Source organism: Onychostoma macrolepis, chromosome 09 (genome assembly GCF_012432095.1).
Source record: "Onychostoma macrolepis isolate SWU-2019 chromosome 09, ASM1243209v1, whole genome shotgun sequence".
NCBI classification, from domain to species: Eukaryota; Metazoa; Chordata; class Actinopteri; order Cypriniformes; family Cyprinidae; genus Onychostoma; species Onychostoma macrolepis.
The window spans coordinates 5,916,517-5,939,415 of record NC_081163.1 but is presented as its reverse complement, the minus strand read 5'-3'; the positions used below and the strand labels follow the sequence as shown (position 1 = coordinate 5,939,415).

Below are 22,899 nucleotides of genomic sequence, written 5' to 3'. Positions count from 1 at the left end.
GTCCCAAGTTCGAGTCCCGACTTGAGGACGTTTCCCGATTCTACCCCCATCTCTCTCCCACTTCACTTCCTGTCAGCTCTTATCTGTCCTATCATAATAAATGTGAAAATGCCAAAAAAAAAAAGAAACTATGATGAATATGGTTAGAACAATCCTTTTAAATTGTATCACATTCAATATAAAACTCAAATTGTCGACTCTGGGTAATATATGGCTTTCAGGATCGTGGCTTTTGAAAAGCAAGGCAGGAAACACACATACTTTGTTTAGTTCTTTATAAATATTTGTACATAATGGATACAGAATCATGAAATTTCACTGTATCTGAATCGACTACTGAAATGTTGGCATCGTGATGCTCTTCTCGCCAGAGCGGGCAGCCACCTGTGACGTATGTAACTCTATCTACCGTTTACCCAGAGCGCTTTGCCAGCAGCAGACAAACACATTTGTCAGCCCTCACTGAATTCCCATTGTCATTCTGTTCACCTCTCAGCTGAAATAAAGAGAGCTGCAATCCGTAACCTTTATTGGGAGCGCTTGCACTCAGTCTCGCTCAAGCCATTAACATTTGCACAATTAGAGAACTGCAAGAGCAAATGCTGTTTGGGCCCCTCGATTTCAATGAGAAACAGTGGGAAATGCTGTTCAAAAAGTAATATTCTAAAAAGCTCCTCGTTGTTTGTTTGTTTGTTTTGTTCTTTTGTTACATTATGGTAATTAAGAAGGGGCAATTATATGAGATAAACAAAGAATGAGTGACCAAACAGAGAGGAAGAGAAAAGGGATAATGTTACACAGCTACTCATAAAAACATTAAAGTTTATATATATACAGTGTATATATATATATATAAAAATGCAACTTATTTTTCAGTGTTTTCTGTGCATGTGCAAGACTTCTAGTTCATTAGCCGATGTAGCCAAATAGCGAGAAGAATAACAGTGCAGTAAACATTAAAACTACAAACCACTGTGTTCATAATTAAGATAATTAAAATAGTAATGTAAGCAGGGGCGGACTGGCCATCTGGACGTTCTGGAGAAGTCCAGAATGGCCGTCGGCCTGACTGGTTCATCATCAGAGAAAAAGTGTCAAATTAAGTCAACGGCCGACAAAAGGGGGCGCTAATGCGATCTATTTTTGCTTACAATAAACTGACACTGACACGAAGGAGAGAGGGCTCGTGATGGCAAGCAAAAAACGTGAAGATAACCCTGCTGAAAAAAAACAAAAAAACAATAGAACCCTGCCCAAAACACAATAGAAAATGTAATGGTTTTAATGGTTATAATGGGAATTGTATTGGTTTTAATGGAAACTATAATGGTGTCTACTGGTATGTGATGGATTCTATTGGTGGGATGTTAAATCCTATTGGAAAAATGGCCAAAACACACTACAAAAAGGAATTTTGTAATGGTTTTACTGGAAAAAGCTAATGGTTCATAATGGTATTTTAATGGAAACAACTGGAATTTCTGTGATGGTTTCTATTGGGCTTCTATTGTTTTGTTTTGTTTTTTTTGTTGTTTTTTTTTAGCAGGGAAAGGTGGTTGGGAGAAGCTAAAAAAAAAATAAATAAATAAAAAATTGAACAGTTACATCAGGTTACCTTTGCCCGCCTGTGTAGCTATAGAGCACGTAACCTATAGCACTATAGTAAAAGTCCGAGCGTCCATTGTCTGGCATGAATATTCCATTCATTCATAAAGAGACAGCAGCGATTCTACAACAGGTTACACTTGAGAGATATTGAGTTAGAAAATAGAATAAATGAAGTAGACTATAAGGTGATTGCTCCGATTAACATGACATACACACACACGCACACACACATATGAATACTCAAATTGAAGAATTTATGTAGTTTCAGGTTTCTAGATTTTATGTTTATTATTTTGTCATATAAATTTTAGCTTTCTGCTCTTTTTATGTAGATTTCAAGTATTTAAGTGCATATAATAATACATTCATTTCAATCCCCTGCTGAAAACAACAACAAAAATAGAAACCATTAATAGAATTTGTAATGGTTTTACTGATTATAATGGAAATTGTATTGGTTTTAATGGAAATTGTAATGGACCTTATTGGTCTTTACTGGTAATTGGTTGCCTATTATTGTTGTTAAATATTATTATTATTGTTAAAACCCTAAATCCTAATAGAAAATGTCCCAAAACACACTACAGGAAACCATTATTTAATGATTTTAATGATTAAAAGTTGAAGGTTTGTAATGCCATTTGTAGTGGAAACCATTAGAATTTTGTGTGATGCTTTCTATAGTTTTTTTTTCAGCAGGGTCACCATGGGTTTTATATGGAAGCCCGTTTCCGCCACTGAATAAAAAATAAAACAAGGTAATCGCGACTTTTTATCTCGCAGTTCTGACTTTTTTTCTCGCAATTGCAAGTTTTTATCTCGCAATTCTGACTTTTTTTCTCGCAATTGCGAGTTTATATCTCACAACTCTGACTTTCTCGCACCATAGGAAACCACTCTCCGTGTAAGGCTTTGCAGTGCTTTGTTCAATTTGCACTATCAAAATGAACTAGATGAATGTTGCGTCCAAATATGATTTTTGAACAAACATAAAAATGACTCATTATTCTCCATTTCTGTGTTTTGCGCTCGCAGTTGGACAGTACCATTAACGCTGGGCAGGGTGCGGGAGGGGGGACGGCGCGCACAGTTTTCTGACACAACATTCTTCATTTCTTTATATTTCTGAGTTTGCTTCTATCGCGTTATTTTAACAACAGCTGTGAAAATCCAGGGCCGTTTTTTACTCCCAGTCTGTCCCTGAGTGTAAGACACACTAGTTTGCAGTATCAAGCAGCAAAACGAGCTGCTTTGTACAGCTAAAATTACCTGGAAGCAGATGAGACCAGAAGCCTCGCACATAAAATTTACAAATGGTCACGTTGCCCGCTCTTAGGGGAAAAATAAGGTGGATATATCAAAATTTTTGCATTCGGAGGTTAATTTTATGACACATTTCCCCTTCCTGTAATACATCCAGATGTCTTTGAGTTTATGTAAAGAATATTTTTTCCTTCAAGTAAAAAGTTATTAGATTAACATAATAAAACAACTACATTGCTGTAATACAATAAGGGTGTAAGTTATGTGAGGTTTGGGGTAAAGCCCGAAAATGGGAGACAAAACAAATACAATGAGATGACTTTCAACTAGTTGATGGTTGATAGAAATTCATGTACAAATGTGAAAGTCATTGAATACTTTTTTTTTTTTTTTTGGTCAGTGCTGTTATTCTCAAATGAGACTCTTATTACTGCAAGGGGCCATTTACACAGAAAGTGTTTTTCCATTCCATTGTGCTACTTTTCCATTATTATTATTATTTTTTTATCTAAACATGGTAGATGGACATGTATGACCATTGCGCTCACATCTCGTGTCTTTTGCAGCATCTCGCACATGAGCGCTGCTTTTGTCAAGTTATAAGAATTTCAACTTTTACACGCAGCAACGCTCATCAATGTCATTTCCAAAACCGTGGACCAATCAGAAGACACCGGCGGCAGGTCAAGTGTTGCAAGCTTTTGTTTACGGTAGCGAGTTGTTATTGCAACTTGGCGAAGGAGGCATTCTGTTTTTAAAACCATTCCTGAGTGCCATGTCTCATGTTTTTAGACGCAAAGAGGTGTTCTGTGTGAACGGCACCTAGAAAGTTTTTTTTTTTTACAGCATGAGAGTAAAAATACTACAATTCCTTATTTTTTTCTATAGTAAAGGCAGCAAAAGTATTGTGATGATGTATAAATACAATTTACATTTTGAAATAATGTTTTATTTTTGCATTTTCCTTCTAAAAAATTTACTGGTCCTACAATTACAACAAAATATAATTTTGTATTTCTTCCCATTGATTTTGGTGTGAAACATTTGTAGATGTTTTGACAGGTTCTGTGACACACACAGACAGAAAGTGTTGTGATTCTCAACCAAGCTCTGCTCGAGAGACATTTGAGAGGTTGGAAAAGTGGACATGAAAGAAATGCTGTGATACAGCAGAGTGGCCTTTCCCAGCATCCTCTCTGTCTGTTTCCCACACTGGCTCATTTCCAAGTCTCCCGTTATTGTGAGAGCAAGCCGTTTATCATTTGACTTCACAGGTCAGTGTCTTCATTAAAGTCAGCACTTCAGCGGTGATAAAAGAGCGGCACACAGCGTGCAGACACCAAGAGCTTAATGAAATGTTGTCCTCATTAATTTACGCAAAGCCGAGGGACACAATCAACAAAAAAGACTTTGTTTCCTTTAATTAGTGCCTCGTTCGTCCATCTCTTTTCAGTTTTGCCGAATTTGCCCCATCTCCTCTGGCTGATTATGCAGTCGCCTGACGAGTGTGGCGTTAGATTATTTTGCTGAAGAATCAAAGCAAATGTGGCTATTTAAAAAAATTCATGTTTGTTCTAATGTCTTAGGGTAAATGATTTGTTGGCTTTTATGCTTGCTGTGTTCAGTTGGCCGTTCTGCATCTTGTTGCTCGTTCAGACATGACAGAGGTGCTGTTGAATGCAGTTGTGGTTGTTGATGGGGGCGCTGCAGGGCTGCTGTCGGCGTCCTGCTGACATACTGACATTTACTCTGACTGATCTGCGAGCCTTGTAGCCCGTCAGCATGTTTTATCCCACCCTCGCTCTTTAAAGCCTGCTGCTCACCAGCCAAATGTTAGATGCCTCCCATTATTATTATCAGTAGTAGTAGCAGCAGCAGCAGCAGTAGTAGCAGTAAAAGTTTAGTATTAATAATATTTTATTAAACATTGTAGTATACTATAATAGTTAGTATTCATTTATTATTAGTAATGTTTATTTTAGCATTATTATCATTATATTTTATTTTGATATTTGATGAATATGCATTTATCAGCAAATCTGATAGTTCAACTATTTAGACATGTTAAGAAATTCATGGTTGTATCATGGTTGCAAAAAATAAATCGGAAATAAAACTAAATAAATAAAAGAACAAAATAATTAATTTAGAAACAACAATTTATAAAGGTTAGGTACTTCATGTCACTGACCTTTGCTAAAAGACAAAATAAATAAATAAATTGTATTTTTATTTAAATTAACTTATTAATAATAATATTCTTATGAGTAATGTAAATTAGTAATGTAAATGAAAATGCCCTGTTCTTCAGTGGGCTACAGATAATGACACATTAGAACCCATCCAGAACCGCGGCACATTGGGTAAGCGCTAATGGACGTGTGGTTGTGGTTCAAGCTGAGAGAACATGAAACATCTGGTCGTAACTGCTCAAACTCTCCAGTGCATGCCAGAAGGAATCAGTTGGCCTTAAGTTTATTTCCCTTACTTCCTCAAATGTGTTATAGCATGTGGAACATCTGTCTGGCACTTACTGTGTGGTTTCAAATGATCTCGTCTGCAGGTTTTGTCGGAAGAAGAGAAGGGCTCCACAGCAGGACAAGAAGATGAGGAATGGGAGAAGGCCTTGTCTGTGGAGAGGTTTGGGGACATCATCACTGAGTCTGCCATCAATGGAGCAGACAAAATGGGCCGCAGCTACAATGAGAAAGACTTTGAGTGTAAGTACCGCCTGATGCTTAACTCACCGCAATTATATGTGCTCTCCATTTTCAATAATTCCTGAGTGGATAATCTTAATGTCATATTGGTTTAGAAAAGGTTTGACATTTGTTGCAAATTTAGTGGTCATTTGAGACAGATTTTGATTATTATTATTAAAAATAATAATATTTATTATAATTATTGCAATTGTTATTTATATTGATATTATTATTTTATTAATATTTATTTAAATTATTATTATTATTATTATCATCATCAATAAAATAATGTAATTTAGTAATTCTAATTGCTATTAATATTCATTTTATTTTATTAATATCAACATTATTGGTAGTAGTAGTAGCAATAATAATAATAATAATAATAGTTAATTATTATTTTGGTTTAAATTGACATTAATAATAATAATAATAATATAAATTATTAATGTAGATTATTATTACTAAGCATATTCTATTTATTTGTATTTAATAATAATAATAATAATGTTAATAATAATTTATTATTATTATTATTATTATTATTATTGGTTTTAGTAAATTGGCATAATACTATAAATTATTAATGTAGATATTTATTATGCATATTTGAGTCTTTTTTTTATGTAATAGTAATAATAATAATAATAATAATAATGGTCAGAAAAGGCAACTAACTGAAATAGATATGTTTAGGTAAAAGTACTAAAATTACTGAAATGAAAACTGCTATAAAAATTTAAGGTAAATAAATGTTATTTTAGTTATTTGTTAGTGTTTTAGTTATTTTAATTATGGTTAGTGTTATTTTAGTATTATAATATATAACACTTTACCACTTGTTTTAGAATAATTGATTATTGGCAGTACAGTAGGTGGTATAGGGCACATTAGCATTCATACTTTAAATGCAATCAGTGCATTTCTGACTTCCTTCAAATCTGGTTTGAGTGATCGGATCTGTTCTGCCATAAAAACATGCAGTAGCTGCGCCAACGCTGTAACTGAGGTTAAAATGGCTTCAGAGTATTTTGATTGAATTTGTATTGATCTGATATCAATTTTCATGCTCCATTTTCTTTGAATCTGAGCATAGTTGAGCCAAACCTGTTCATCACATGGCAGATCATACTCTAATTTATCCCGATCAGTTTCGACAGAATACATTTAACATTTTTGCACACCAGTGTTTAGAGCTGTAGTTCTGACTGCTTGTGACCAGATTCCCAGAGACGAATGTTAATAAATGTGTAAATTAGATCAAAGATACAGTCATTTCAAAACATACTTCGTTAAAAGCTATTAAACTTTAAATGTTTTCAAAGCATCAGTTTGCTAGAAAATTCCATGTTCAGATGTGTAATTCTACAGAAGGTGCCTCAGAAGTACAGACAAGACTTTTAATGGCTCTCTCACATTCTCTGGCCTCCTGTGGGGCTGAGTCTGTGCCAGTCGCTTACCGGACCCTGCTAAATCAAGGCCCACATTTCCATCTACATGTGGTGACAGTAGTGGGAGGTGTAAACTAGCCTGTGATTCATTCACAGCGGAGCTGAGAGGCACCCTGAACACAGAGCTGCTGCAGGACAGATCACACATTAACGTCTCTGTTGCTAGAACTACTCATACAGTCAGCATGAAATTCACAGACTTAGACAAACTGTATTATATTTGCTTTACTTCACATTCCCGATCATTTTGTGCCACAGTTCATCAGTTATTCCAAAGGAAAAAAAGGTTGTCTTTGTGATATTTTCGCAAATCAGTCACACTTTTTTCAAACTCCTCCCTCCACCCATCTGATTCCAGTTTTGTGTGTAAATTCCCCATTTTCAAATTCCAATCAGTTCCAATTTTTACTGTCACTTTACTGTCAAAATAAGTCTTTACTGGTACTTCTGATCAATTTCATGCATCCTTACTGAATAAAAGTATTAATTTATTTTTATTACTAACTCAAACTATTAAACAGTAGTGTATAAAGTATTATAATTAGTGCTGTCAAACAATTAATCACGATTAATCGCATCCAAAATAAAAGTTTTTGTTTACATAGTATATGTGTGTGTACTGTGCATATTTATTATGTATATATAAATACACACACATGCATGTATATATTTAAGAAAAATATGTTACGTTTATATATTCAAAATATTAATATAATATATAAATATATACATGTAAATAAATTCAAATATTTTCAAATATATATATACTGTATGTGTGTGTGTGTATTTATATATACATAATAAATATACACAGTGCACACAGATATAATATGTAAAATAAACCTTTTATTTTGGATGCGATAATCGATTAATCGTGATTAATCGTTTGACAGCACTAATTATAATATTGAAAAATGTAATCATATTTATTCATCAATGTAGTTCTGGTTTATTTTATGGACATTTTAAAAATAACATGCAAGATTTAAGTATGTGAAATAGGAGATATCTGGCAACAGAGATGTTTGAGTGAGAGGAACCAACTAATGCTAGCACTGGAGGGGATGTTTCTATGGCAGCTTTATTATCTGTGACCTTTTAAAAGACTTTATCATTGCTTAATACACAGCTCTCTGGAATACTGGGTTCTTATTGATGGTCTGATCAATGGTTGCTATTCTGCGGTCAGATGTGTTTGTATATGGTGCTGAATTGAATAATTGACCGTTGTCCCAGCTATATGATTTCCTACATAGAAGTTAGTCTCGAATTAGTCTGCAGTCATCCTTTAGATAAGGCCGTTAAATTCAAGTGGATTCTGATTGGCTACCAATGTATTTATCGTTCATCAGCCGGAAACAAATGTTCTGGGAGTGATTCCAATGATGTAGGCTAGTTGTAGATTGTAATGATTGATTATTAAAACTTTATAGTTATTATAGCTATAGTTGTAGTTGGTTAAGTGAACAGGATTTTAATCTCTTTGTCGCTGTCTTTACTCATAGATCACCGGCATACGTTCCACCACACCCACCACCCCCTGTCCACCCACCTCCCCCCGCAGCGTTTCCGCAAGAGGGTGCTCAGTATGGACCGCCGGCGAAAGAAAAAGAGGAAGAAAAAGAAGACGTCCATGCCCCCATCAGATGTCACGCCCACTATTCATGAGGTGGATGAGGAGGAGGCGGAGTCTGAGACTGAGGGACAGTGCCAAGCAGCCACACCTACTGAGCCATCTGAAGAGCTGCCACAGGTAACTGAAGTGTTTACCATATTACTAATTTTGCAGAATGAATTATGTATATGTGACTTTTTAGTACTGATATACCTGAATGACTTACCGCTGCATGGTATATTGTATCCCATGATGCAATGCACTTGACTATACCCTCCATGTCAAGTGTGAAATAAGAAAATGGAAATAATATCGAATGCAGTTTTTAACTGTAAGTCTCGTTCTTGACTCTTGTGATTGGACTATAAATTAAAGACATTATTGTGGGGATGCAACTAACAATTTTGATACTTAAATTTGAATCTTTTATTTACAAAATTGTTATTCCACATCCTGCCCAGTGTTGTCCTCCAAAAAATTGCAATTTAAAAGCAATGAAAACAAATATTGTGAATTTATTTATGTAGAGTTTGTGCAATTCGGCATTATGTGAAAAAGGGTTCACTTTTAAATTGATTGATTACCATTTGAAAGTAGTTAAAGTTAAAATAATTAAATTAAAAATGATAAAGAAAAACAAAACCCATTACAATAGTCCCTTTACTATTACTGCTATCATAAAAAAAATACGATTACTTGTTATTACTTGTATCTAGAAATTTGAACTTACATAATGTCTAACAAGAAATATTTTAGATGAAAATGTTTAGATGAATATTTAGTCAGAATTATTGTACTACCTAGGTGCAATAGAATGCAAAAATAAAAACCTGGACAGCACTTACCAAATTAAACATGCAGCATATAATAAAGTCATGTGACAATAGTGTAGAATCCTATTGCTTGAAATGTTTCTCATTGCATTTGAATTCACATGCTATTAAAAATAGTATGCTGTATACAGTGCAGTTTCTTTCTGCATCACTAGATATGTTGGGATAATTGTGTGAGAGATGGGATGGGATAATGGAGAGATGCTGACAGGTGTTGTGATCTCACAGCTCAGTTTGGGAAGTGAGGAGGATCTGGCGGCCGATCTCTCTCTTACCAGCTTCCATATGGAGAGCGAGAGACCCCCGAGCAGTGAGGAAACCCCACCCAGCCCCGCCGGAATGGAGGAGCAGGAGGAAACACAAGAACGACCGGATGGAGGACAGGAGGAAGAGGTTTCCAACAGGTATTTGACAAATAAGTGAGGATGGATCTAAACCTTAAAGAGCTAAAAACACTTATACATATTAAATGGGTTGATTGAAGAATAAATTATAATTCCATTATTATTTTCTCACCATCATATCCTTCTGAACAACATTTTGTAAAGATATTGAAAAGATATTTTACTTGCAATCATATTTCTTCAATCTGGATCAGATATAATAATTATAAGCTAATACATATTTTTCAGATCATACACAACATACATACAAAAAAACAAACAAACAAACAAACAAACAAACATAAAAAGTGCTTTTTCCCACTTGTGAACTGTCACCATTGGCATTTAATGCAACATGGATAGCTAAAGTCAATTAATTTTACGAATAGACCTATCAATCCTACTTCAGTCCTATCAATCAGTTTGACCTCCCTCTCCCAAATACTGCATTCCTCAGTAAATATTCATCTATGACATAAAAAAAAAAAATAAAATAGAGTGAACCGGAAAAGTTGTATTTGATTGCCCTCTGCTGGCTAACTGACTTCTTGCAACATATGTAATTATATGCATATTTGCTTAAGGTAAATGTACAAATAAACCATCATTAGACTTGTATTTATAGCATGGCCCACCTTATTTAACTTTTGATTATTTTTTTCAGGGCTGTTGCTTTGAATTATGGGCCCCCTGACTGTATATTTGTCTGGGTCTCTGACATGAATTAAATGAATGTAGATGCACCAACATCATGTGCAGTGGTTTAGTGAGTTTAATCTAACTTCATTATTATTAAATGTAATTTTTTTTATGGTGTATAATTTTAAAAACAGTTATCTGCAGACAAAATTTAGCTATGTAGCTAATTAATTGTAAATACACTATTAAATGAAATAAATATAAAGTAATTGGGACTATGGCGAGCATTAAGATGAATTTATGATGCAGTGGTGTTTAATTTGTTAAATTGATATGTTAATCGTGTTGCATTAGGGTTAATGCAACCTAAGATGCTAAGATGCTAAGGTTAAGATGCAACTAGTTTAATAAATATTTTTTAATAAGTTGTAAATAAAGTCCATTGGAGTGTGTTTTACAAGAAAACACTTTTTCAGTTCTTCTACATAAAAATTTCAAGTTTAATTAAATGTGTTACTTGCCGTATCTTTGGAATTATTTGTAGAATTTAATAGCAACTTATAAGTGAAAATTGTTTTACCAACAACTTTTTTTTTTTGAGTGTATTTGTCCATTAAGTCGAAAGTTAGTTTTAAGAAATGACAAATATAAACACAACATTTCCATTTAATTTTTTTTTTTTTTTGTCCTTTTCAGCATTTCTGAGAAGTGGTTATCCAGCCACTAGAATCATGCTCATCTTTCACTCTATTAGCAATGCAATTCTGTTAATGCCATCAGACTAATAACAATGAACATACAATTGGTTAGAATCATAGCTTTTAAGGCAATAGTCAATTGTAGGTTTCTTTTTACAGGTTTAGCCCATCTCCAGAACCTGCCAGTATGACAACGCGAGGCTGGTTTCGCAGGAACCCCGTCCACCGGCTGGCTGGAGCTCAGCGGACCAGCTACGACCTACGAGAACGCATCTGTATAGGCAGCATGACAGCCATAGAGACTGCGGTTTACCAGAAAGTACCTACAGACGAGGCGGAGGCTCAGATGCTAGCCAGCGCTGATCTGGATGACATGAAAAGTAAGCAAAAAATAAGTAAATTCTGGAAGGGATGTGAAAATAACAGGACACTAATATTCACCGATATTTGAGATTTGAGACAAAACATCTCCTCAGTTTTACCTGCTTTTCATTTTGACATTTTTTTTTTTTTACATCAGCTATGATCACTGGAATATTCCTATGCACAATTTCATATTTCTTCATATTTTATTTTATCAAAATTAAATTACTAATTAGTATCTAAAAATTCCTAAAATGCGATACATTTACTTGAGTAGCAACGCTGCATGTGATGTTAGTGTGGTGAGCATAAACCCACAGATGGCTAATTAAACCAAGAAAGCTTCAGGGTCCTGATCTGTTTTTTTGTTTTTGTTTTTTTCTTTAATGATAATCATGCATCTTCCTTAAGACAGTACTTAATTAAGAAAGTACATCATTTTTATTTATGTGTTATTTCCCCCTGGATTCTGGTAAACTTTTTTTCTTTTTTTAAATCTTTTTTTTTTTTTTCAGCCCTGTAGCCTTTTGTCCTGTGTCTCAAAAATCAGTGCACTTACTGATTTGAGTTTTCAGTGTGTGTAGCCATGATGATTAAAAGAAGGATTAAAGCAGACAACTTGCATGCTGTTGCGGCCATTCGATCTTAATTGAAATCAGTGCTGTAACTCAAACAAAATTAGATAGGCGTGTTTGATTTCATGTGTCATTGGAGCCACACCAACGAACGAGTCTCAGGCCGATGGTTTAACTTGATCTTGACAAGCCAAAGCTCGTGGCCCCTCCAAATGCTCATTAAAAAGTCACTCCAGAGGAGGGGAGTGATGACAGGGAGTGTTTGTTTAGTGGACTTAGAGGTCTGCATTGGCAAGCTCTCTAGTAAGTTTGGGGGCGCTGGGGTATTTGTGTCCATACTCATAAATGTGTTTTGGTGGAAAGCAGAGCAGCAGGATCATTGGCTGGCCGTGGTCAGCACTCGGCCTGCACTCTCCTCCCTTTCCCGCGGTTGTAAACAAGCCTTCAAGATGTTCAGATGTGGTCAGGATCACTGGATCTGTGCCATGCACCAAAATGCTTCCCTTTGTTTTTACATTAATGATTATCCTTAATAAAAATATAAGCTCAACTGATTACAGGGTATGACAGCCCAAGAATACTACTACTCCATTAAAAACTCTTGCAGGAGTGTAATTGGCACTTTCCATGAATAGAGTACACTCCAGTGTCCCATTACTTTGTTTTTAAGTATTATAAATGCAAATCTCATTTTTTGGAGGTTGGGAGAAATGTTAGATAAACTGTTATGTGAGATAAAAATCAACATAACATGAAGAATAGGTAGGTAATATCGGATGTCTGTCCATAGCAGTGGTGACCGCAATTGTTAAGCTTAACTTTTCAACTCATTTACCAATGTTATGAGGGGGGAGGGGGGGGGGGGGGGGGATACCATTCATTCATTAATTACTTTAGGACAAATCAGGGTTAATATAGATCAGGGTTGTCCAAACCTGTTCATTAAGGGTCACTGACCTGCAGAGTTTAGCTCCAACCCTAAATAAACACATCTGAACCAGCTAATCAAGGTCTTTAGACTCACTAGAAACTTCCAGGCAACTGGTTGGAGCTAAACTCTACAGGACGTTGGCCCTCCAGGAACAGGATTGGCATAGATAGAATGTGTAAGCAGGAAGAAAGCGCATGGATTCTGATATTCTCAGATCAGTTTCAGGCCTCATTCATGTGTGGAAATAAATCTGATATGAATTGGATATGTGCATTTGTGTCTACCATGTAAGTGGACAGATTGGGACAGATTGTCAAAGTGATCTCTCTCCCCTCTGCTGTTTCAATGGGGAGGGGGGATCCTTAATGCTAACTGATTATATTAACAGTGTTAAACTACGTGGCACAAGCTGATTGGTTCATGTTGCAAATGCAGCCAATAAGCATGCTGTTTTACATTTAAATTTTCACTACAGCATTTTGTAGAGCGCTTTCAGAGTTCCCCTGAAACCCTCCACCTTCCCCAGCTCCACCTGTATAGATCTGCTATGGGTTATTATATCGGTTATGGGTCATTTTTAAGAGGAGATGTAAGTTATCAGAAAAAAAATTGGATATAGTCCACAAAATGTAATTGGCCATCTAGAAATGCAGTGTAAATGTGGCCTAAAACTAAAACAGTTTCATTTAATTTAGCTATGATAAACACTGTATAGACATAATAATAATGGTAACACTTTACAATAAGGTTAATAATAATAACAAAAATACACAGCAGAATTAATAAAACTGCGCATGCAATATTTAGTTCGACCTACTGGATTGGACAATGAATATTTAAAAAAAAAAAAAAAAATTTAGGCACTTCATGTCACAGACAAAAAAACAAGATAAAGACACTATTTTATACCCTATTCATGGAAAGGCAGATTCCTGAAGATGTGCTGCACATGACTATGTTTTCCTAGAAGCAAGGTTGTAAATTTCTTCCTGAACTTCAAGGGTTTGGTTTATATGTGCTCCCATGCTCCAGTTGCCCTCCCAGCTGTTCCTCGGTGTGTCATGTGGTGATTTTTCAAGCCATGGGAATGGCCGGACACTCTCTCCTTTATTGAGCCAGATGATCCTCACAGAGCTTAAGTTTAGTGCATTGTTCCTTTTAACTATTAGGTGCCATCTAGAACATTCAAAATCATTAGGTTTGCTTATATGTTTGCTTTATGTTGCATGATGAATGAACCAATCTCTTGATTTTGATCTTTAATGTTCCTACAGTATTCTATAATGTATACTATATATAGTGCATAAATAATTTTAAGTTATCATAATTAGTTAAATTATTCTGTATTTCTTATATAATCATTGTTAAATTATTTAATCTTTATAAAAATAGCATTCCTGCATCTGGTTGGATTTTGAAGGCAGCATAGATATTTCCATCTGGCGTACCGATGCAGGCTCCTTTCATGAATGATCCTGCTGTTTACTCTATGTGACGTACAGTGCATGTAATATGGCTAAATAGCCCATACTCTGGCCATGAATGAAGGCTAGCAGAGTCCAGCAGAGTGCTTTTAGGTGAGGGCTGCAGCAGTTCTGTGGATGCGATCCCTCTGGCTATAATTAACTTCACTGTTGCAATTGATTATCCTTCCCAAAGACCCGCCTGCAGCCCTTCCTGCTTTTAGAAAAGAGGAAGCATTGACTGCTGTACCGCAGCAAATTACAAATGAGGCCGCCACAGTGGAACAGGCCATTGAATTTAAGCCCTGCATCACACTAGCTTGCTATAAACCTCTCATATCAGAGTCTGTCCCGCTCCATGCCAGTGATTTAATATGTGCGGCACCTTTATAGGGCATTTAGATGATATATATATATATATATATATATATATATATACATCAGAATACTCTCTTGTGTAATCCACTGAATTGATTTTCTCACTTTTTTTCATTTTTTGAATGACCCTTTTGTTTGCATCTTATTTTTAGAATGAGTTTGATCATCGATTGTTGAATAACCACAAGTGTGGTCTTTTTCATATCTCAATTGTTTCTCCTAGACAGTAATGTGATGATTACAATACAATTACAGGGTTTTATTTTATTTTAATGTTTGTGAAATATGTATTCAATAAATTCATCTAATTTTAAAATGAATAATTTTACTGATTGTCTCAAAATTCTTCTAGAGAGCAATGTGATTACAGGGCAGATAAAATGCATTAAAAATAAATAAATAAAATAAAAAATGTGGATATTTCTTGAACATATGTATATTCAATAAAAACTACATTTGTTTGCATTTTTAAAGAATTTATTAGTTTGTTAATTGTTGAATAACCACAAATTAGTTCTCTTTCAGTGGCAGGGCCCTCGTCTTTTTTTTTTTTTTGTAATCAAAAATGAGAGATTTCAATATGAGCTCAACATTTGTGACTCTGGACCACAAAACCAGTCATAAATAGCAGGGGTATATTTGTAGCAATAGCCAAAAATACATTGTATGAGTCAAAATTATCGATTTTTCTTTTATGCCAAAAATCATTTTGGATATTAAGTAAAGATCATGTTCCATGAAGATATTTTGTAAATTTCCTACAGTAAATATATCAAAACTTAATTTTTTATTAGTAATATGCATTGCTAAGAACTTAATTTGGACAGCTTTAAAGGTGATTTTCTCAATATTTCGATTTTTTTGCACCCTCAGATTCCAGATTTTCAAATAACTGTATCTCGGCCAAATGTTGTTCTATCCTAACAAATGTATCAATGGAAAGCTTATTTATTCAGCTTTCAGATGATGTATAAATCTCAAATTCAAAACATTGAGCCTTATGACTGGTTTTGTGGTCCAGGGCCATATTTCTTATTAAAATCTCCCAAAATCAAATTATCTGAGCTCTTTATCTTATCTACATAATAGGCTCATTTGAGTCCATATTTGCTTTTCCCAATGAATTTTATTGGAAAGATCTAAGACAAAGTTCTTATCTAAATTAAACATAATTGAGTTATCTTTATGTCTCTATAAAAGAGACATACAGTGTTCTTCTGATATGCATAATATGTAAATAAACCTTGTAAATGTCTGACTATGTAGGCTTTTGGACGCATCTGGACGGTGATTGGCTCATCACCGGGCAGGTAACCCGCTTGAAAACAAGACAGGGTCGAGATCTAGAAGCAGCCGTGGTTTCCATGGAGATCAGTCATGTGGAGACAGCGCTGTGTGATGTGCACCATGTTGTGCACTTCATCGGCACCACTGTTGTTTCGGATGGAGGATTTCACCTGTGCTGTTCTGATAGGGTAGTGTAACCAGCTTCGGACCTGATGAGGGAAAACCGGACGGAGGATAGCATCTCTGTCCCTCATGCAGCTGCGGGATCAATCGACAACGTCATGGAAATCACAGAGGCAGCCAATAGATTAGTGCGAGACCTCAAAAGTAGTTCAGTTGTATCAACATTTCCTCTGGATCGTCAGCCAATTTCAGTGTTCCCTGCTGTTTGCTTGCGTACAAGCAGACACGTCTCACAGAACCACTGCTCATCTGCTTGGAAACCCTGAGGCCAGAAACCATTTTCTCATCAGGAGTCCTGGTGGATATTACAAGCTCTCTACGGATTGAGGGCCCAGCTGAGAGATTATCTTTTTCCTTCTTTCTTCTTGGACAAAATTTGATTTTGATCGAAGATTAATTGCACGATTCATGGCCATTCCATAGTTCTTGCTTCCAGAATCCATTCCTAAAACCCTGAAGATTGGACTGGGATGCAGTAAAAAGCAATTTTGCATCAGTTGTTTTGAATTCTACATTATTGACGGGAGAAGGTACAAAATAGCGGCGCGAAAGAGGGTTGCATCCTGGATGATCCGGAGGTACCAGGTGTGGAGATGACAGACGAGGGGAGGGAGAAGGACACGAGCGGCGGCTCCGATGCGGACTCTGGAAAGGGGCGTTATGGGGATCAGGAAAACCCTCTGGGGAGCTTCGCCGTGGACGGCTTTGCGGACTTTGAGGAGTTTGTGCTGGATTTTGATGATTATGACCTTCTGGAGTCCATCCACTCGCACCTTGGCTCCCCAGTCGAACCGATCCGTAAGTGTGCTTACTGTTAAAAAGTTGGCAGCTTGGTGAACGGTAATATTTTCCAGCCACCTTCGTTTTTGCAAATGTCACAGCGACCTCCACTTTGCTTCACACTTACATCATTTTTTGACTGAATTTTGCCATTGTCTGTCTTTGACAATAGTTTAGGTTCATAAATGGCAAAAAGCCTCAAAGAATGTCTAACAGGCGACTTTTGATGAAACCCAATAGGATTTTCCATTCACATGACTGCGGTTGTGACATTGTAAAAATGCACTCCACCCTCTATAGATCTTGCTAGCATTGGAAATTGATTGCTGGGAATTTGTTTTATTGACCCTGTTGGGAAATACAAGCTAATTAATGTCAAGCTGAGTCCTTGCAAACAGATTGCTGATATGAAACATATCATGGCCTCCAGTGATGTGGCATGTTTGAGAAAATGGATTATGAAGTTCCACATCCCCTCCTGTTGACACATACATGTGCTGCCAAACCGCCACATGCACACACGCATCTCAAGCCAGAGTCATAATACACAATAACTTGATTCAGACATAAAGTACTGTGATTTTTATTGATGTTTCTCGTGTATTGTGGTCAGAGGTTTGCACTTCTGCAATTAATTGGGCCTGAAGCACTTGTGGCGAAGCAATTTTTGTGTTATTTTTTATTTTTTTATTTTAATCAAACTTTCTTTGACTTGCCCTCTGGTCTAAAAGCAGATTTAAAAAGTAAGATTTAAAAAAAAAAAAAACTTTTATTCAGCAAGGATGCATTAAAAGATCGAAAGTGACAGAAAGGTATTTTACGTTGTTAAAAAAGTATATTGTTTTCAACATTGATAATAATAAGAAATGTTTCTTCAGCACCAAATCAGCATATTAGAATGATTTGTGAAAGAGTAATGATGCTGAAAATTCAACTTTGTCATCACAGGAATAAATTGCATTTTAAAATGTATTATAACTCAATAACTCAATTCAACCTTGGTGAGCAGAAGAGACTTCTTTCAACAACATTAAAAAAATCTCACTGGCTGCATATTTTTGAATGTGCATTTGAGTTTACGTTGATAGTCAACTGTGGCATCATTGCAATATTTGCATATTTCGAATGGCCTTCTTTCTTACATCTATTTGCATACTGAATGGTCTTGTCATTACACTGCACCGTATCTGATGTGCTGCCGACAGAAGATAATGTCATTGTAATATTTGCATATGAATTAGTCATCTTTCTTTCATCAACCATAGACTGAATCAATCATCAAGAAGTTAATATTGACTAACTTCCATATTTTAGACACAATATAAGTAGTTGAAAAAGTTTTAAAAGAATCCACATTAAGATCATGGTTTGTTTGGTTTTCAAGCTTGAATGCGTACCATTCATTGTAATTGCCTGAAAAAAGCAACCAGTCCATTATCCGTTCTCTTTTTGTGTTCTACTGAAGAAAGAAATTCATAAATAACCACCAGATGTTCATTTTTTGGAGAAACTGTTTCTTATATAGAACATGATGGGCCTGAACCATTCCAGTTTAAACACTGCTTTTGACTAAGAAGCATACTTATATTTTGATAAACAGTAAAACCCTCAGGCCTGATGCTTTTGTCTTTGTGTAGACTGTTTACTAGTGAGTCTCCCTCGAGGTCTTGTCTGTGATTCTCTCTGCAGTCCTTCTGGGAAAGGTCTGTGTGAAGAGCAGACAGACAGTCTAGCAGAGATCAATTTCCATCTTATCTCTCAGCCTCGCTGTTTCTTTTCAGCTACACACACACACACTGTCATAAAACTTTAATTTGAACTGGAATTTGTTTGTATTTGGGTCAATAGCAAAGGAGAATTCTTAAAAAAAAAAAAAAATGCATGAGGCAAGTTTTTAGTATTGGTATATTAATATTAAAATTAATAAAAAATGATCTATTTTAATTGTATATTTTTATTTTAAATAGAATAATATAATTTTAGTTTTTATTTTTTTTTCATTTTTTTTTTTTCATATAATGTCTTTTTATTTGGTGGACAGAATTTTTCAAATATTAATATTTTAAAACTTTTTTTTTATTATTATTGTATCCAGTGTATTCCTCTGTCATTTAACCATTTTGACAGTATGTTTGGAGGTGTCCCAATTTTCAATAGGTAAAGCTAACAAAATAAGGGAGGGCAGATCAAATGTTTGAATTGAGATTTAAAATCAGCACTTTTGTGCGTCAAACACACGTTTGCGGCCTGAGTTGGTTTCGGCCTGTGGTGTTTTGATGAAAACTTGGCTGTTTTGGTCTCCTCTAGGATTTTTGCTCTCTTGCCATGAAAAGCACAACCAGAGTACAGCCAAAAGGCACGGCCGCCATATTGTTAGCGCTGTGCCCCGGGGAAACAGCCCAGCACCAGTGTGTGCACTTCTAAATTACGCAGAGCTTTGTTTTTTATGAGGGGGGTGGGGGGGTTAGAGGCATGAACGACTCTAGGAGAGAAAGAGTAAAAAATTAAGTTTGTTTACCGAACATCCCCGGGCTACTGGGACAACACAAACCAGCTGAGGCCTTGGGCGTCCTGGCAGGCCTCAACCCTTGGAGAGCCCCGTCCTTTTACTTGGCACTCGGATCAGCTGGAGAGAGAGGGTTTCTCATAATACACCCCTTCAATTATCCCAAATTCAATAAAAACCTCGGTTTGTGGGCTAAAATGATACAATATTAAATCACAGCAATTTTTTTGGAAAGGTCTAGCATCCAAAATACGCCTCTTAGTTGCGCTCAGCTGAGAAGGCCTCTGATTCTCTTATTTTTCTAGGCACGCTTTTATTCTCAATCACACAAATGTATGCAATTTCAGTGCTACAGTTGAGTAAAAGCTATGTGGACCCTTGGATTTACCATGTACTTGTATAAATACCATTGTATTTATACAATGTATAAATTGGTCATATGGCCATTTGTTTCACCGTCGACTGATGTATATCAAGGAATATGGAGGCGTTTTTTTAACTCTCTTCATCTTTATGCAAGTTCTTAATGTTCTGCAATGTTTAACAATTCTTAATGTTACGTATAAAATCTCTTTTTCCAGGCATCGATCAGGCAAAGCTTTTTGTGAATAGAATCATATCCAGATTTGTGAGTTTTTTGTATTGCGGTACAGCTCTGACAAACAACTCCAATCTGGTTATTGTGTCCCTGTCAAGTCTCAGACTTGCTGGTTTTGTACCTGACCACAGGTCTACTTACATGATGCATTTCCTGTATTTGGCCCAAATGTTCAAGTGTGTGTACAGTAGAACTTTTTGGTGATGGGACACACTTACAACATAGCATTGTAATGCAAGTCGATGCAAGTAAAGTTCTTACAGAGTAGCACTGAAAGGGATAGTTCACCCAAAAATGAAAATTTTGTCATCATTTACTATAGGTATTTTGAAGAATGTTGGTAACCAAACAGTTGATGGTAGCCATTGACTTTCATAGTATTTTTTTTGGTGATCTATTCCTAAACTTCTAAATGTCTGGTCCGTAGTACGTATTAAACAGACAGCACAATTGAATGATTAAAAAGTAGTTGTAAACATTTTACAGAATAAACATTCAAATCTCTGCATCCATAGAATGTGCAACACTTTATATTTATTGCCACATTATACATAATATCTGAATGACGGGATATGCTTAGCCTTAAATAGTATATTGGAAGTGTGAATAGTTTTTATTATTATTATTATTATTGTTATTAATCTTTTGAATTTGAATTTCAGGTTTAATTTTTTATTTTAGTTTAATTTATAGTCATTCTGTTATGTACTACACTGTAAAAAAAAAAAGAAAAAAAAAAAGTTGAGCCAACTTAAAATTTTAAGGCAACCAGCTTCAGCAGATTTTTGAGTTTGCTCAACTTATTTTTGTGGGAGATTCTCAAATTTTTGTTGTATAAACTTAAAACGACAAGTTGAGAAAACTTAAAAATCTGCTGAAGCTGATTGCCTTAAAATGTTAAGTTGGCTCAACCTTTTTTTTTTTTTTTTTTACAGTGTATTTAGGTTTAATTTATTTTTAGTTTTTATTTACTTCTAATTAGCATTTTATTTCAAGGCAACATTACTAATTTTCATTTAGTTTGTTTTATTTTATTTCAGCTAAACAAAAATGTTGTAATAATACTTTTAAAGTTTATAATAGTTCTAGTTGATGATAATAGTTAAACAAAAATGTTTTAATAATAGTTTTAGAGTTTATAATAGTTCTAGTTAATGATAATAGCCCTGCTATGAATGTTTACACAGTGTGTTCAAGAAAGACACAAAAACGAATGTTTGTGTATTATTTGTTAAAGGAAACTGTGTTTTTTAAACAGTTTATGCACAAAACCATGGTAAATTCAAGGGTTTGCTTATTTTTCCCCCACATCTCTAACTGCCTTTACAAACCTGACAGTTCTATTTATTGTATTTACCTAACCCTTTCTCTTTACTTTCACTTTAAGGTCACCGTTTTGAGGACAATCCTGGGGTTAGACGTCACCTCGTCAAGAAATCATCACGCTGTCAAGTACCACGAACCAGCAATAGCTCACCTCCTCTGTCCAGCCTGAAGAGGAGGAAGAGGATGGACAAGAAAACTCATGAGGTGAGTGCTGAGCTTCCTAACCGCACAGAGAAAAGAAAAACGAGACCTAGTTTCACACAGCCAGATGTACAGTTTGCTTCACATTATAAATTATTTTTGCTCATTTAGACTAAAGTAAACTGACCAAACGCAGTTTGTTTTGTTTTAATATGGCATTTATGAGAAGATTTATCAATAACAGAACAGTGTGGACAAATTCAAATAATAGCATGGCAGACTCTCACAATTATAAAGTAAACACTGAAAAACTAGGCAAAAATGTGTATTGATTTTTAGATTCTGTCTTGCTCCTCAAGAGCAAGCTCAAAGTAAAGCCGTCGTTCTCCCCAGACTGACATTGATACTGATAATGAGGTAGTGTTAATTGAGATAATCAATGTGGAGGAGCAGAAGGGACCCCGAATTCAGTGATCTTTTCTTTGCTGATATGTATTGGTCCGTTTCATCCAGTGGGCTTCAATAAACGGGTGAAAGCAGTGTCTCTAAATCAGCTGGATTAATTACATAGGGCTCTTAGTCAATCAGCACCGGAGTCTCTGCTATTCATGTGGCTTCATCTGCTGACCTAAGCTCTGAATCAACCAGTGCAGGAGAGTCAGTTGTCTCGCTGGAGTTCAAGATTCAAGTAGATGCATAAAACATGTCTCAAAAGTCCTCAGAGCACACTCTTTAAGCACTTTGGTGCACTTTACTTTTTTTATTTTATCAGTTCCTTCAGTAAATTATTTTTCAATGGTCAGCAGAGATGAATCAACATGAAACTTGGGATTCAAAGCAAAATCTATTTGGAAAAAAATACTTGATGTTTTAATTAAGGCAATAAACTACTCCCCCGTTGCAAATGACATAATCAAATTAGAATTTTCAGTATGATACAAAATGTTTTACTTATAGTAGTCATTTAATTCAGCGTTATTTAAGTATTATTTATGTCGTTTTATAATATATCTTAAATACTAGCTATTATTTTTATATTTTACATTTTACTTGTTACTTGTTTTATTAATTTTATGTGATTTTGTGTTTTTATATTTTTAAATTTAGCCTTAATTAGCTTTAATCGGTTGTAGTTTAATACGTCAACTTAAACCATATTTTATTTCATTTTTTGTT

The 22,899-nt window shown here is 35.3% G+C and overlaps 1 protein-coding gene across 3 annotated transcripts in view; it reads left to right on the top strand.

Annotated features, from left to right (window-relative positions):
• slc4a3 (solute carrier family 4 member 3) overlaps positions 1-22,899 on the top strand; it is a 90,653-nt gene that overhangs the window by 46,196 nt on the left and 21,558 nt on the right. For all 3 annotated transcript variants that reach the window (XM_058786668.1, XM_058786667.1, XM_058786670.1), the window contains exons 3-7: positions 5,435-5,591; positions 8,530-8,777; positions 9,701-9,876; positions 11,352-11,572; positions 21,644-21,786. In XM_058786668.1, coding sequence (XP_058642651.1) covers positions 5,435-5,591; positions 8,530-8,777; positions 9,701-9,876; positions 11,352-11,572; positions 21,644-21,786 — 945 coding nt within the window. The remainder of the gene's footprint in view (positions 1-5,434; positions 5,592-8,529; positions 8,778-9,700; positions 9,877-11,351; positions 11,573-21,643; positions 21,787-22,899) is intronic.